This window comes from Trachemys scripta, chromosome 2, assembly GCF_013100865.1.
Source record: "Trachemys scripta elegans isolate TJP31775 chromosome 2, CAS_Tse_1.0, whole genome shotgun sequence".
Taxonomy (NCBI): domain Eukaryota; kingdom Metazoa; phylum Chordata; order Testudines; family Emydidae; genus Trachemys; species Trachemys scripta.
Window position 1 is genome coordinate 247,530,636 of NC_048299.1, and position 17,263 is coordinate 247,547,898.

At 40.7% G+C, this 17,263-nt stretch overlaps 1 protein-coding gene across 1 annotated transcript in view; it reads left to right on the forward strand.

Moving 5' to 3' along the window:
* The first annotated feature begins 308 nt into the window (after window positions 1-308).
* BAALC (BAALC binder of MAP3K1 and KLF4) overlaps window positions 309-17,263 on the forward strand; it is a 32,862-nt gene continuing 15,907 nt past the window's right edge. The window contains exon 1 of the mRNA XM_034763425.1: window positions 309-660. Coding sequence (XP_034619316.1) covers window positions 483-660 — 178 coding nt within the window. The 5' untranslated portion in view covers window positions 309-482. The remainder of the gene's footprint in view (window positions 661-17,263) is intronic.

The following is a 17,263-nucleotide window of genomic DNA, read 5'->3' on the forward strand; positions in this document are numbered from 1 at the left end:
TGTAGGGAACCAGCATCTTTGGGCTGCTGCTTTCTCCCATCCCCGCCTCGTCATGGGCTGGAGGCTGAGGAGTTGCGGAGATCAGACAACTCGCTGAGGAGCCTCTTCCAGAGGCGTCCCCGCAGGCACTGCCGCGTGCGCCAGGGCTGCGCGGAGCCAGTCTCCCGCCAGGAAATCCCGGGGAGAGAGGAGGCGCAGACGGCGGGGAGGGAGCAGCGGGGCTGGCGGGCGGAGGAAGCAGGGAGGGGGAGGCGGGAGACCGTAAGGCCGAGCAGCAGGAGGGGGAGGAGAGGAAGGGAGAGGGCAGGAGGAGGGAGTGGTGGCTGCCTGGCAGAGGGCACAGAGGGGAGGACGGGAGCGGCGCCCCGCGGGGTCTCGGCCCCCTGGCTGGCGGAGGCGGGATGCGGTGCTGGCCGCGCCCGGGGCGCTGGCACTGAGCGGCGGGCGCTGGGCTGCAGCCGGGCAGTCCCGGTGCCGGCAGGATGGGCTGCGGGGGGAGCCGAGCCGATGCCATCGAGCCGCGCTACTACGAGAGCTGGACCCGCGAGACCGAGTCCACCTGGCTAACGAACACCGACACCGAGCCCCCGCCGCCGGCCTGCGGCCACGAGAGCGCCCGCGCCGAGGCCGGACTGCGGGACCAGGGCGCGCCGCACCCGGGTGAGTGCTGGGCTGGGCTGGGCGGTCCCCGCGGCCGCAGCCAAAGCCCCTCATCTCCTGCCCCGCTCCCCTCCCTCCGGCTCCGTCCCGGGGGCGAGCTGGGGTCCCCCGCCGGCTCTGAGCTGGGGCGGGTTGGCTGGCCAGCCATCGTCCCTCCTTCCCCCCGGAGCCTAGGAGCGGGCACAGCTCCGTAGCATCTGCCCCGGGGGAGCTTCGTGTCAGTGAGCCGCAGACCCCGGGCCGGCAGGACAACCGTCTTTGCACCAGCGGCCCGGCTGGTCTGCTGCGAATCTGGCCGGCAAACAGCATCTGTACATCTCGATGAGACAAATGCGAGGGGTCGGGGAGATCTCTTGTTAAGGCTTCCTCCTAGCGATCTGTGAAGTATGGGCCATTTCTGTCTCTCATGAGTATAGCACGGTATTCCCCCAGTTAACCCAGACCCAGTTATTGGAAATTCCCGCTGAAGCCTAACATCTGGCACATAGAAAATGTCCTCACGTATGTGAAACACCAGTTATTTGAATCCACCATCCCCAGGATGGACGGACAAACGGTCTGTCTGAATCTCTTTATTGTTCTGGTAAGAGTTTAATCAAATGCGTGGACACGGGTTTGCAACTAGCACCAAAGCGGTATTATATATAGTCTATTTCTCTTTTTTCCCCTTGGGAAAAGATGCTTTTTTACGCCTATTAGGAAATGCAGGTATCTACGTCTGCACTTTAAAAACTTCGGGTTTGTACAGCAGCACCGCACCGTGTATCAAAAAAACCCTTCACTGGTCTCATAACCAATATAGTTTCTTGTAGTTTCCAGTGGACATGGAAAAGGAGGAACTTTCACATTCCTGCGCTTTTATTAGAAAAAGCTTGTTCTCTACCTGCCACACTTTGATAATGATGCTTAATTTTTTGAGGGAGAACATATAAATGGCATTAGTTTTGTGATAATCCCACTGGAAGAGAATGTGGCTATATGGTCTCTTGGTGCAGAATAAATGACCATGCAAAACAAGAAACTGAGGAGTATATTTTAAAAGTGGCACAAATCAGCCAACCCTCCCTTCCTTAAAACCCCTCTGAAAATAAAACTCAATGGACCATGACATTGCAGAAAATGAAATTGACCTAACAGTGTGAAATAAAGCAATGGGCCTGCAATTTTGACTTTTTATTTTTAACATTTGTCACATTGTTAACCAGCAGTGGATCTAAGAATTTGCAATGGGGAAAGACAGGGTGAGGGAGAAAGGGGAGGTGAGATTCAATATGCAAGTCTTAGATAAATTAGATTCTCAGGGCATTTCAATCTGCCTATGGAATCATAAAGACGAGAGAGAAAACACTCAAGTTATTCTTCTGTTTTTCTGGCAGTTTGGGATTGTTCTTACAATACATTTTTCTATATTGTTGGAGCTGTGTTGGTCCCAGGATATTAAAGAGACAAGATAGGTGAGATAATACCTCTTATTGGACCAACTTCTGTTGGTGGGAGAGACAGGCTTTCGAGCTACATGAAGCTCTTCTTCAGGTCAGCTATAACTTCACCCACCTTGTCTCTCTAATATATATATTCTAGTGTTTTGTCCACTCAAGTTTTAAATGCTCCAACTGATGGAACTACCACCACCTCCTTCGAGATGGTAAGTTCTTGGGATGATGTGCCAATATGTGACAGGGTTGCTGGTTGCTGCTCCTACTACATTTTAGGTATTATCACAGTACAAATGCTGCAATAAATAGTAATAATAATAATAGTTAACTTAATTCTATTGGGAGACTATTTCTTAGCTATATCTCACTGTCAGGAATTTGTCCTAATATTCAAACCTTGGTTTTCCCTTTCTTGGTTACCCTGTCATTCCTAGTAATACTCCCATGTACCACAATAAATAATCTATCTCCTTCCTTGGTATTAATATCTGCCAAAAATATTTTCAGAATGCTAGTACATCCTTCTTTCTCTCTGCCAGTATATTTAGCTCTATTTATGTACTTGCACTATAGATAAATGTGTGTGTAGCCAAACCTATGATATTTCATAACATTTTGGCATAACTTTTTATTAAATAAAATCGCAATTCATTACTGTATGTCTTTTTTTTAATCTTCTGTCCCCCTCCATATTTCACCTTTCCTTTCTTCCTGTTTTAGTTTATTTTCTTTAGATTATTTATCAGTCTTTTTAAATCTTTTTAACATGAATGTTTAAATAAACTAATAAATTTCAACATCTCTGTATTTTTCACAAGAGTAAATACAGAACAATATTAATTGTTATAAACCAATAAGTGAAATATTGAAAACTGTAAAAGAACAGATCCTTTGTGCTCTGACCAGGATCATAACAGAAGTAAAATATACTCAGTAGCAATTCATGAAAGTCCAAAGCTGAGCCTTTGATAGCACCAAACAGCCTCGCATATTGAAGAGGGAGAGAGAGATAAAAATACAGGTAACATTATGAAGCATTGCAGGTGATGAAATTGAAAGAAACCTTTTAAAGGACAAATTTGTCTAAACTTAGGGTGAGTGGTTTCCAGGAGTGAGAAATGAGATTTTCTAGCAGAACACTGATAAGAATTTCAATTTCATTGTGTAAGCTAAGAACTTGTCACAGAATCTTTGTTTCCCAAGCCCCCGCTCGGGCTATAGTTGGTCATAATAATAGTACTATTTTTCCATAGAAGCACATAGGGCTTCATCATGCAACTTCTTACACTTGGTTCTCCTCACTTTAGTTTCCTGATTGACTTCAGTGGAACTGCACGAGTAAGGGTTTACAGGATCAGACTCAGCCACCAATAGGCTAATCCCCCACAAGAAAACCACAGGATAAATAATTTTCAAATAACCACCAAAACTGTAATGTCTCAGTTCATATTTATGAATAACTTGCTGCAAAAACTGTGATAAATATCTAGTGTAAATGCAAAGCACAAACCCCCATCAAAAACCATTAAGAGGTCCATTAACTAAATTACAGCTGAAACCAAATTCAGTATTATTGCTCAGAGGTAGCTTCTTTTAAGTCATTCTATTCCCACTCTCTCCTAAACCAGCAGCCATGTTAAACTCAGTGTTTGCTTATTCCAGAAAATGACTTTGACTAATAAAACAAAATGTTGCCTCTTGCGCAAAAGGTCATATAGTCATGATCTGTCTCTTTTGATTGACAGCTCCTCAGGGCAGATACTGGCTCTTACTATGTGTTTTTACAGCATCTAGCACCATGGGGCCCAAATCTTGTCTGAGGGTGCTGCTGCATTATAAATAATAATTCATCTTTAAATGATCAAGAAACTAAGTTAAGAGCACATCTATTGTAGCAGAGCTGAAAAGCTGCATATTGATTGACTCAGAACTCTTATTCTGTACCTCAATCAAACACTAGTTCATTGATACAAGTAAGACTTATTTTTAATTTCTTGAGTAATTTTGTTGTTTGACTTGAAAAAACAAATAAACCTTTCTGTATTAGTTTTTGTATACTTTACAGTTGTAACATATCAAAGAACATTATCCACAGTATATTTTATGCAAATCAGCCTGACATACTGTAGAGCAGTGGTTCTCAAACTTTTTTTTCCATGGACCACTTGAAAATTGCTGAGGGTCTCAGTGGACCACATAATGATCTTTCCAAATGTTGTTTGTACTGTTAGCTAACTATTGTGAAGCGCTTTGGATAAAAGTGCTATATAAAAAAAACCTTAATTAACGTTTTTTTGTTCTACAAATAAAAACACACATCTCATATTAATATCAGTAGTCTTACCTTTCTAATACGATGGATGTGCCCTCTCTCCTCCACCGCAGCAGCTCCTAAGCTGGGTCTGGGAAGGAGCGGGGGTCTCTCCCCCACCACAGCAGCCACAGAGCTAGGGCTGGGAAGGAGGGCCGTCTTTCCCTGGCAGCCGCAGTCCTGGAGCTGGGGAAAGTCCCCTTTTTCTCTGGCCGCCGCAGCCCTGCACATCCCAAATTCCCTCCAGCCCCTCTTCTCACCCCACTGCCCCCTCCCACCTACCTCTTATTCCCCCCAAGACCACCACCTCACCTTACATGTGCGTCTTCTCTAGGGTCCAGGCACCTAATTAGTGGAGCCATGCGTGCGCAGCTCCACTAATTAGGTGGGTGGCCCTTCATTCTCTTGTGTGCGGCTGCCCAGGCATGCACCTTAGAAGGAACTATCCACGGACCACCTGAATGGAGCTCATGGACCACTGGTGGTCCACGGACCACAGTTTGAGAACCTCTTCTGTAGAGGAAAACATTTTCATGACATTAGCAAAGGTGCCTACTGTCAGTGGGCAGTCACAAAAAACAGAAAAATGTACATACCATGGGCCGAATCCTTCTTCTGAAATCATGGGCAAAATGTCCATTAATTAAACAGGATCAGGATGGGGCCCTTCATGAACATGTTAGGGAAATTCCACCAGAATAATAGGAGGGAAAACTCAACAGTGACACAAAAAAATTAATAAATTAAGATCAGCTAACCAACAATATCAGGCTGATATTTGGCATAATTGTCTCTAGATGCATTTCTGAGTGTTTATGAAAAAAAATATTTTTGTTCTGTTGCATTTACTTAAATAAAATACTAACTGGAGAATTATGTAGTTGTTCTACAAATGTGTGATCACTCACAGCGCCAGGAAAGGCTGATAGGTATCACCTTGGCAATTAGGCTGAGGATTCCTGTTCAAGAATCAGCATACTTGAAATAAAAAGGGGTTCAAAGCACTAGCCAAATTTTTTATGGAAGTTTCTGAAAGTTGCCCTTCCCTTGTGTGTTGCTTTATAGTAGGAGAAACTGAAAGGAGTTGTAGAAAACCAGGGCTATTTGAACACCAGTTGCCATAACAACAGAGCAGTATTGGTATAACCACAGCTGCAATCATCTGCTGGTCCGTTCACCAGGTAAACATGAAATTAAAAGTTTAATGTAAGTGAGGAAACAAGCATGAGGTTGCAAATGAAATTCTCATCTTGTGAAAAAGAAAGATGCTTTATTAAATCATTATATCTTTAAATATACTTTACAATAAACAATTTCTGCTGGAGAGCCCATTAATGCAATGTCCAGGTTCGGTAATGCATAATAAGGACATATCAATACCCGGCTCTACGTTCTTATACCTGTCTTTTCCTCCTCCCAGCCTTTATGTTCATTTAAATTCTGGAATATATAAGGAATATGTCATAATAATTACTCTGATGTTTAATCACTTAATAAGAAGGGGTGACTTTATTACAGTCAAGTGTTGTAGTGACCAGTGGATAATTAGGACATCCTTACTGAGTGTAGATGTGTTCCAGAATTTTAGTATAAACATTACTGTTCTATTAAATTACTAGATAATATGGCCTATTTTTTATTGTCAGTGGATTTTATTCTACACACTCTTTCAACTTCCATTACCCATAACTTCTGCTGGGAATATATTGTATTGAACAGGCCCAGTTCTCAGCAATGAAGAAGCGAGTAAAAGGGAGGAGGAAGAAAGGAAGAAGAAATGGCAGGAAAATAGTGTCTAGTTTTCAGAAAGTGGCCACTTTATGTGTATGCAAAGTTGAGCAGACACACTTTTCAAGCATTAATATCTATGCATGCAGGTGAGATGCAAAACCTACGTACATTTTATTTGTACAGTGGGTTAGTACAGATGTTTGTGGATGCATAAAAGGATGGGTTGGGATAGTGCATGGATTGAGGCCCCTTTGCAAATCAGTTCCTTAAAATCATGATTTGATGGGGATGTTCTCCAGATAGGCTTTGAATGGCACCAGGGCTTACAGAATACTCAGCACCCAAAGAAGAACATATAAATAAACCTCTGTGCTGCCAGTACTGTAAGTACAAACACAGTATTAAATGTAAAAGCAAGCCAAAAGCAATCTGAAAGAGTGTAAGACCCTGCTGCTTCAGAGGAATTAATCCGAACATGTCATTCACATATATACCTCTTAGTTCAGTGACAGCAAATTCAATTTTTCACAGACTGTCCACCAAAGATTGATGGGAAGTACTGCAGGGACCAAAAAGAAATAACACTGATGCACAGCATAACCACCTTTCTCCCTCAGTTTTCCTGCCAAAAACAAACCACATCTTTAATTCAGCCCATGAATCAGGGAATAATAAGTAACCTTAAATGGCAGTAGATGAAAAGAATAGGTAACTGGATATAGTGTGTAATAAACGATGGGCGCAAACCTACTGGAATTGACACTGCATTGAATATTTGCATTCTTCATTCAAATATATATATATATAGAGAGAGAGAGCGCATTCAACTTGGAATCCAGTTAAGGTTTGCACTTTGTAGCCTAAACTTATATTTACAACACATCAGTTTTAAATTAGACGTTGTCCTGGTAGATGAAGAGGAACTGATCACAGAAGTAAAAATTAATAGTAGCTTAGATACAAATGATCATGACTTGATTACATTTATAATGTGCAAACAGAATAAAGTTCAGACCAATAATGTAATGTAACCCCCCCCCACTCCACAAACACACACATACACACAGAGTGCTTTAATAGGGCCAATTTCACAAAGCTGAAAACAATTATGAGCCAAATCATAATATTGGAAGAATTTAAGTAGAAAAAATATGAAAGATAATTTGGGAATCACTTAAAAACACCTTACTAGATGCCCAAAGAGCCACAATTGAGGAAGAAGGCCATGCTAGTTAGAAAAAAAAACAACGACCTAGTTTAGAGGGAAATGAAGGTAGCTATATAACAAATGGAAGACAGGGAAAGTTGATAGTAAGGAATATAAATCAGAAGTTAGGCATTGTAGAAAATGATAAGGGAAACAATGGGACAAAAGGAGAAATGTATGGCCAGCAGAGGTAAGGACAATTTTTAAAAGTTTTTAAAATATATTAGGAACAAACAGAATTCTGACAATGGTATTGGTCCATTAACAGATGGAAATGGTAGAATTATCAATAATAATGCAGAAAAGGCAGAAATAGTCAATAAATATTTATATTCTTTATTTGGGGAAAAAACAGATGATGTAGTCTGATCATATGATGATAACACTCTTACCATTCCACCAGTATCTCTAGAGAATGTTAAACAGAAGCTACTAAAGTTAGATATTTTAAAATATGCAGGTCTAGATAACTTGCATCCCAAGAGTTCTAAAAGAGCTGGCTGAGGAGCTCACTTGATTGATAAGGTTAATTTTCAATAAGTCATGGAGCACTGGGGAAGTAAATGGGATAACCCAGGTAGTTATAGGCCTGTCATTCTGATATCAATCCTGGGCATGATAATAGAGTGGCTGATATGGGAATAGATTAATAAAGAATTAAAGGGGATTAATGTAATTAAAACAAATCAACATGGGTTTATGGTAATCAATCCTATCAAACTAACATGATATCTTTTTTTGATGAGACTACAAGATTGGTTGATAATGATAATAGTGTTGCTGTAATGTACTTAGACTTCTGTAACGTGTTTGACTTGGTTCCGCATGACATTCTGATTAAAAAATTAGAATGATATAAAAGTAACATAGCACACATTAAATGGATTAAAAACTGGCTAACTGATAGATCTCAAAATGTAACTGTGAATGGGGAATAGTCATTGAGAAGGTGTGTTTCCATTGGGGTTCTGCAGGGATCAGTTTTTGGCCCTATGCTATGTAACTTTTTTATCAATGACCTACAGGAAAACATAAAATGATCACTGACAAAGTTTGCAGATGACACAAAAATTTGGGAGGAAAAGGTCACTTATTCAGAATAATCAGGATCACTTGGAAACTGAGCACAAGCAAACAATATGTATTTTAGTACAACTAAATGAAAATGTATACATCTAGGCACAATATTGTAGGCCATACTTATAGGATGGGGGACTCTATCCCGGGAAGCAGTGACTGAAGAAGATTTGGGGGCCGTGATGGATAATCATCTGAACATGAGCTCCCACTGTGATGCTCTGACCAAAAGAACGAATGCAATCCTGGAACACATAATCAGGGGAATATTGAGTAGGATTAAAGAAGTTATTTTATCTCTATATTTGGCACTGGTGCAACCAGAGCTTGAATACTGTATCCAGTTCTGGTGCCTGCAATTCAAGAATAATGTTGATAAATTGGAGACGGTTCATTGAATAGCCATGAGAATGATTAAAAGATAGATTAAGAAAATAAGAATGGCCATATGGGGTTAGACTAATTCTCCATCTAGCAGAGTATCCTGTCTTCTGACAGTTGCCAGTGCCAGATGCTTCAGAGGCAATGAACAGAACAGGGCAATTTTGAGTGATCCATAGTCTGTCGTCCAGTCCCAGCTTTTGGAAGTTGGAGGTTAAGGACTCAAAGAGCTCAGTCTATTTAACTTAACAAAAAGACAGTTAAGGGGTGACTTGATTCCAGACTAAAACTATCTACATGGGAAACCAATATTTAATAATGGGCTCTTCAGTCTAGCATAGAAAGGTATAACACAATCCAATGGCTGGAAATAAGCATGCCTTTTTAACAGTGAGGGTAATTAACCTTTGGAACAACTTACAAGGGTCATGGTAGATTCTCGATCACTGACAATTTTTCAATCAAGATAGAAAAATATCCAAAGAGATATGTTCCAGGAATTATTTTGGAGAAGTTCTATGGTCTGTGCTGTACAAGAGGTCAGACTAGATAATCACAATGGTTTCTTCTGGTCTTACAATATATTAAGCATGTGGCTAGTTCATAGATTCAGCATTTTGCTGGATCAGGGCCATAAATGGAAAACATCCATCCCATTCTCCAGATATTGTATAGCAATTTTTCATGCCACTCTCAGTTGTATCCCTCCAGTGATCAGACTGACACCAGAACTTCTGTGAAATTAAGATGGCATTATGTTAATGACCTATATTAGAAGCTGGAAATTTGTAGATCAGGAGAAGTAACAGTAATGTCTGGGTTGAGGAGTAGGACAGTATTTAAGCAATATTTACTTGGTAAATCCGATTTTTCTGAAAAGCTTTTCTATTGGTTTGATTTATTCATCGCTTCATAGATTCCAAGGCTAGAAGCGACCACTTTGATCATCTAATCTGACCTCCGGTCTAACACAGGCCACAGAGCTTCCCCAAAATAATTCCTAGAACAGATCTTTCAGAAAAACATCCAATCTTGATTTAAGAGTGGACAGTGATAGAGAATCCACCACAACCCTTGTAAATTGTTCCAATGGTTAATTACCCTTACTGTTAAAAAGTTATACCTTGTTTCCTGTTTGAATTTGTCTAGCTTCAACTTCCAGCCTTTAACCTTCTCTTTGTTAAATAGATTGAGCTCCTTGAGTCTACCATTGTAAGGCATGTTTCTAATCCATTAATCATTCTTGTGGCTCTTCTCTGAACCCTCTCTAATTTACCAGTATGCAGTATTCCAGATCTGGTTGCACCAGTGCCAAGTTTAGAGGTAAAATAACTTCTCTAATCCTACTCAAGATTCCACTGTTTATGCATCCCAGGATTGCATTAGCTCTTTTGTTCAGAACATCACATTGGAAGCTCATGTTCAGCTGATTATTCATCAAGACCACCAAGTCTTTTTCAGAGTCACTGCTTCCCAGGATAGAGTCCTCTACCCTGTAAGTATGGCCTACATTTTTTATTCCTAGATGTATATGTTACATTTAGCTGTATTAAAATACATATTGTTTCCTTGCTCCCAGTTTACCAAGCCATCCAGATGACTCTTTATTAGTGACCTGTTCTCTTCATTATTTATCACTTCTCCAATTTGTGTCATCTGCAAACTTTCAGTGATGATTTTGTTTTCTTGTAGGTCATTGATAAAAATGTTAACACACCCACTCAATGATGATTCCCCATTTACAGTTACACTGAGACCTATCAGTCTCTAGCCAGTTTCTAATCCATTTAATGTGTATTATGTGAATTTTATATCATTCTAATTTTTTAATTAAAATGTCATGTGATAAAGTCAAATGCTTTACAGAAGTCTATTACATTAGCACTATTATCTTTATCAACCAAAATTGTAATCTCATAAAAAAAATCAAGTTAGTTTGACAGGATGCATTTTCCATAAACCTGTGTTGGTTTTCATTAATTATATTATACTTCTTTAATTCTTTATCAGTCAAGTCCTATATCAACCTCTCCATTAACTTGCTTGTGATGGATGTCAGTCTACCAGACTATAATTACCCAGGTCATCCATTGAAGTCAATGAGACTACACACATGCTTAAAATTAAGCACATGTTTAAGTGCTTTGCTAGTCTGTGGCCTATATTGGAAAGGATGCTACAGAAACAAATGTGGCTAAGGGTGATGAATAGGGAAAGTGGATAATTTTTTGGGGTAGCATAGGGGAAGGTTGTGCTGGATGGCCATTTAGTATTTTTACATGTTATGGGGTTGTTTCTTTTGACATATTGGTTCATTTAAATATATATTTGTCAGAAACTCCTAGTGTATTCTGATGGGCTCCTCTAAATAAATAATATTCCTCTATCTTCTCCAAAATATTTTTATTTATTTATTTTTGGTAAATAAGTACCAGAAACCCTGAATGAATAAATTTTAATTTTAATATTTGACACAATTGATGGAAGGGAAATTGTTTTTGCAGCTATGCAACCTCGAGTTGTAATCTTATCAGGTCTTGCACTGAGCAAGGCTGGATCTTTTCAGACTCAGATGGGAGATTCTCAAGGAAACCCCATGTGCCGCACTACGTGAGGTTTACAGCTCAGTGGGTGGTACTCTTCCCTAAATCAGTGGTCTTGTATTGAGCTACTGTGCTGATAGAGGTGGGGACTTTAAAATGGGTTGTATAATCAGGATCCTCATAATTTGTGGTTTATCAACAGACCATAACATTTTGCACAAAATCCCAGATGAATTCCAATTTGTATAATTACAATCTGTCTCCCTAAATTCCCCCTGCATTTCAAAGTAGATGGAATGGAACTGATTCCACATGGCCTTCCACCTTGTGCAGTCATTTGCACATGGGTAAAACAAATTCACCGAATGTGCCTTGTGCTTAGGCCCTCAGTAGAGGGCCTCCCTAGCTATCTTGGTATCTCCAAGAGAGAGGCTAGTGGGTCCTGAGCCACTTGGGATATAGAGATTAAAAAAAACAAAACAAAAAAACCATACACCTAAAATTGAACTTGGAAATGTAATGGAAGTTAGTCCCAATCAGAGTACAGGTGTAATGTGTTTTGTATGTAAACACTGCTAAGAACGCAGGCTGCTGCATTCTGCATTATTGAAACTTCCTAATGGTGTTTAGGGATAGCCTCATGTTGAGCACATAATTGTAATCCAGTCTCAAGGTGACAGAGGTTTGGATACCTGTAACAAGAACAGCATTATAGACACAAATAATTACAAAGTCATAATAACCATTCCAGTCCCACTTTCAGTGTAGTGCACTCCTTAAAGGCAAAGGAACTCAACTGAAGTGTAAGAAATTCTGAGGTTCAAAGTTGTTTTTTATTTTAAGCTGATTCAGTTAATGTCAGGACTGAAAAGCTGTGCGGCAATGCTGCTAATTTTTCTTTTACATCAGGCCTCCTGTTGGGCGAAGATGGAACAGTGCTATTTTGTTGGATTATGCCAATTCTTCTTATCAGATGCAGAGCTTGCCAAGCCACTTTGCAGCACCCTCATCAGCAAAGTGCAGAGCCCTCAGACCACCCTCAAATCTGGTCAGAGGGCAGTTTTTAGTGCTGTGTGATGTTGTCTGTCTTTGGCCACAGCCGTATGTGGGATCCTCTCATTGGCCTCAGGTGCGGGGTGCTGGAACAATTTGTATAGTGGGGATGCTGAGGGCCATTGAACCAAACTGTAAACCTGTATATGATGGAAACCACTTCAAGCAAGAGGGTGCAGCAACACCCCAAGCACCCCTAGTTCTAGCACCTGTGCTCAGGTGTGAAGACTGGCTGCACATTGACCCTGGTCCATTCGATATCTGTTCAGAAGGACCCATGAGCAGCATGGCAAATCAAAGCTGGGTACATGCTCAGTCAGGTCAGTTATAGGAGACTGGTTTCTGACATCAGCTGCAGACTATTCTTCATGCCACATCAATGTTACAGAGAAATCTGGGCATGGCAAGTGGGCCCACAATGGGTGCTTTGAAGACAGGTGTGCTTTTGGGTAGTCAAAGAGGACTGTATGGTGGTAGGTTTGGATTTGCCCTGATCTTCTCAACCATTGAGGCTGTAGCATCCTCACAGTGGATGTGTGGATGAGTGGCTAGCTCAGGGAGCCACAGTGCTGGTGTGGATGGAATCCTTCCAGTTATGATGTGCACGGTTGACTGTATTTGTGTGTCAACCAACTTCTTGTGAGACGAATGGAGCCAGACCAGAGTACAGCTGCAGAGTAACAGAGAGCTAACTCAGATGATCAGAGAATTTGAGTGTTTGCTCCTCTTGAAGTCCTGGTCAATTTGCTTAGAAGATATGTTCTGAGTCCTCACGTTAGGTGCAGTTTTCCTCAGATGGTTAAGATATGTAAGAAACCTATCAAGGATTATGCTGAGGTAGTTTGGGTGGGATTCATATTTCAAGTGACGAGAAAGATGTTCAGTATTTTTTCATGCAACCCATGAGTACCCGGTTCATACCAGGGAAACTGATGATCCAACCAGCAGACAGCATTTGAAGTCCTTTCTAGGACTGAATCTTGGTCACTTGCCAGCCAACAGTCCTGATGTAATTCTGCCCACCCACCAACGTTTAAGCCTTTGAACTAGCCCGGAGAATACTACAGCTCAACATTGAGGGATTGTAGACAGCTAAACACAGTATTCTCAGCGATTATGCCAGTGATGCTACATGCTGTGTGAGTATGTACATTTCCCACCAATGGACTTGCATGGAAATGATAGTTTGTCCCTTTTTTGTACAGTAATCAGTAATTTGCTCTTCTCCAACAATTTTCTTGGCTGTTGGCCTAAGTACTTATAATTATTTCTTTAGCATCTAAAACCTATTTTGCCTTTTTTCTATTATGATCAGTAACAGTGTATGCTTTTAAAAAAGGAAATGGGTAAATGAAGGTGCAGTTTTGTACTGAGGGAGTTTGTAACTGTGAGCTTCGCTGCAGGAGGTAAAGTTGGTTTTTTTGTTTTTGTTTTTTAAGTTGTTGAATTTATTTTTAAATCCCTCTAGTCAGTTGATTGAAGAGTCAAGTTTTCTGCTTTGCCCTCTGCTGGTTGAGTCTTAAAGTCTTATGTACCTCATCAAGCAAAAGTTATCTTGAGCCTTTCTGTCTTCCTGGAAGATCACGGATTCGGACTGTGTTGCAGGGCAACCCATCCAGGGGAAAGGCTGGCCATCGGCAGAAGAGCAAAATAATTTCCCCATCCCTCTAGTTTTGATTTTTGACCCTCCATTTTTTCCAGCAATACATTTTGTTGTGTTTCAGTTCCTGCAGCTACCAACCTTCACACCCCATTCATGTCCTCCCATTCCCAGCTTTGTGCCTCCCACCCTGCTGATCCTACGGAATGGACTTCTCACACTCAGCACCCCAAAGCCTACAATCTCTTCTCATTCATATCCTTCCTAAAGGCTCACTTCTGAAATTCCCACAAACCTTAACCCACATCAGTTGCCTTCCTTTTACCAGTTCTTTCACACTGCCTCTATTGCACCAGTGGACTTCAGATCAGGAAGATCTGACTCTCAGCATCAAAGAAAAATTAAAGCACTCTATATCTTGCAAACTTCCAGTACAATAAGGTGGTTGGGACTAGCCTAATGGTACAGGGGTAGCATAGTGTACTACTGTGCAATGAATCAGGATTCAAACAAGTTCTCTGGTACCTGAACAACACATTCAGCTGCTGGGAAGATGGACTATTATAGCCAATTACTTCATTTTATCATTCATTTATTGTGTGATGTTATGATTAACTAACATATCATGTAATATATAATAATTGTATGCGAAATAGATTTAAATTGTAGGATTATAGAAGTATAAAATTGATCAGTAGTCAGAAGGGATAAGAATGCATTAGGTATCTAAGTAAGTAGGGCTGAAACGCAAGGCCTACAGGCCGAGGCATGTAAAATGTCAGCTTGGCCATACTAGGCCTTAGGCCTAAGAAATGCTTGACATAAATAAGTGACCAAAGAATGACCCTATGCTACAAGATTACAGGAAAAGATCTGCCAATGGCTTAAAAATTAACCGTAAGAGTAATTTTGACTACAAGATACCTGGTAGTCACATTATTCTAACACGGGCCCTAGCCACAGGATATATGTTATACATAAATGCTAAAGAGAATAAAAGGAACTACACGGCTACCGCGATATAACACGACCTGATATAACACGAATTCGGATATAACGCGGTAAAGCAGTGCTCCGGGGGGGGGGGGGGGAATCAGAATCACAAGATAAAAGAGGGCTCCCAGACTGGGTAAAATGAGTTCCCTAAAGGAAAACTCCAACAGGAACTATCCTTCTACTGATGATCAATTGGCAAGGCATCCATCAGACCCTAAGAATATTGTTAAGGATGCGAATAAGACTATATTTGTAACTTGTCCATAGGTCTTTATATAATTTCCATATGCATGGGTAATCATGACCTTAATTGCAACTTTAATAAAACTTGTAAAACATACTAGACCTTGTACTTGTGAATGTATGCATGGTCACTATGTGTTCCTAGAGACTCTAAATCTGAAGCAAGTAGCAGAAGTGACTTTCATTCTGTTGAGCTTGAAACTAGCCACCAGAGCCAAACCTACAGTGGCATAATACCACATTACTAAATTCACTTTAAATAAAATAAAAGGCTACAAACACCCTGCAGAGATTTCTAGCAACTCCAGCACATTCATAAATCGTGTTTATGGGCTCCAGAAGAAGTGAGATCCAATCCTCGTCAGTCAGAAAAGAGTCCAACACATGGTTGAAGGTGAGGAGGAGAGTCAGAAAGGGGAAATGTTGTGAGGGGATGCTATGGTGACTCTTACAGGTCAGAGTAGGTCTTGTATAACCTCTCAGATAAAAAAAAATCTCATTGTTTTGTAATTTAAGACATTAGAACTGAAAATAATTGTTTACCTCCCTCTCTAAAGAGGAATTAATTGCCTATTTGCTGTTCTTTATCAGAGTAAAATAATTGATTTGACATATGGATGTGCAGAACATAAATGCAACCTTAACCCAGGATTATATGTACGTTACTGTTGGAAAACTTTGCTGTGGTAGCAAGTGGAGATCTGATATCTCTGATAATGTAAAAACATTTTCCAGTGGCTGAATAATGAAAATGGACCCTGTTTTGTTTGCCTATGGATTATTTCCAAGGTGCACAATAGGAAATCCTTGGTAAGAGTTGTTGATTGAAGTGTTACAGCTAAAAGGATTTCAGCAAAATAACAAATGAAAATTAGTGTTATATTCTAGTACTTTCATAACCAGAAAGAAGAAAAACAATCATCCCCAAAGTTGCATTAATATTATTGTTTTAACCCTTGGATAAAACAGAAGGAATAGTGAATCCCTAGTATTTCTTTAACTGGTTTAAACAAATACATTTTCACCATAGCAACCAAGGAACATGTCAGCTGAGTGATTCAGAAGCACTTTCTCCCATTCAAAACAGTGTAATTTTTCATCACTAATTGACTTATTATTGCGGAACCATTTGTGTTGCTATATTTAAGGCTATGAGAACAACATTGCCCAAACCCTGTGGGAGTACTCAGAAAAGTTAATAAAACCTAACACTGTTTAATGTTTCTGCTCCCTCTCCCTGCACTATGGAATCCATTTTCACTCTTAAGGTGCTTCCAGAGGACACTCTCCAGAGGAGAAAGCCATAGAGGACTGGGAGACAGCAAACGGCTGCCATGCAGGAGGCCCTGGCTTTCTGAATGTGGCTCTCAGAGGCTCCACAGAGGGTGGGAGATTGAACCCCTGCTCCTCCAGGAGGAAAAAGGGAAGGCAAATGCCACCCAAAAATAGAAGAATCAGGAGGGAACTGTTTTTGTTTCCTTCTTCCTTACCCTCCTCCTGTGGGCACATCAGCAGAAGGAAGAGGTATAGTGGTTAGATGACTACTGTATCCAGTAAATAAGAGCCAGAGTGCAGGACAAGGAGCCAGAAGGTCATGCTGGGATCTAGCCCTGTCTGGCACTGGATTCCTCTGTGGCTTTGGGAAAAATCAATGAAGTTAGTAATGTTTACCAACCTTCCAGAGGTATTATAAGTGTTTGCAGAGTTCTTTAATGACAAAAACCTCTCTATGTACTAAGCATTTATTATTTAAGGCCTAATAAAAGGATTGGTAAAGTTTGACTACATTTATTTCAGAAGCATTTTGGCTGTAGAGCAGTGTAACCTGTGGGTCATGGGACACTTCACTCATCACTGAAGGGCCTCCTTCTGGCTATGTCTGGGAATTAGTTCTGCCAGTCTGATACCCCTCCTGCACTATAACTCCACTTCCATCGAGTGGAAAATACATGCATCTGATGAAGTGGGTTACAGCCCACGAAAGCTTATGCCCAAATAAATTTGTTAGTCTCTAAGGTGCCACAA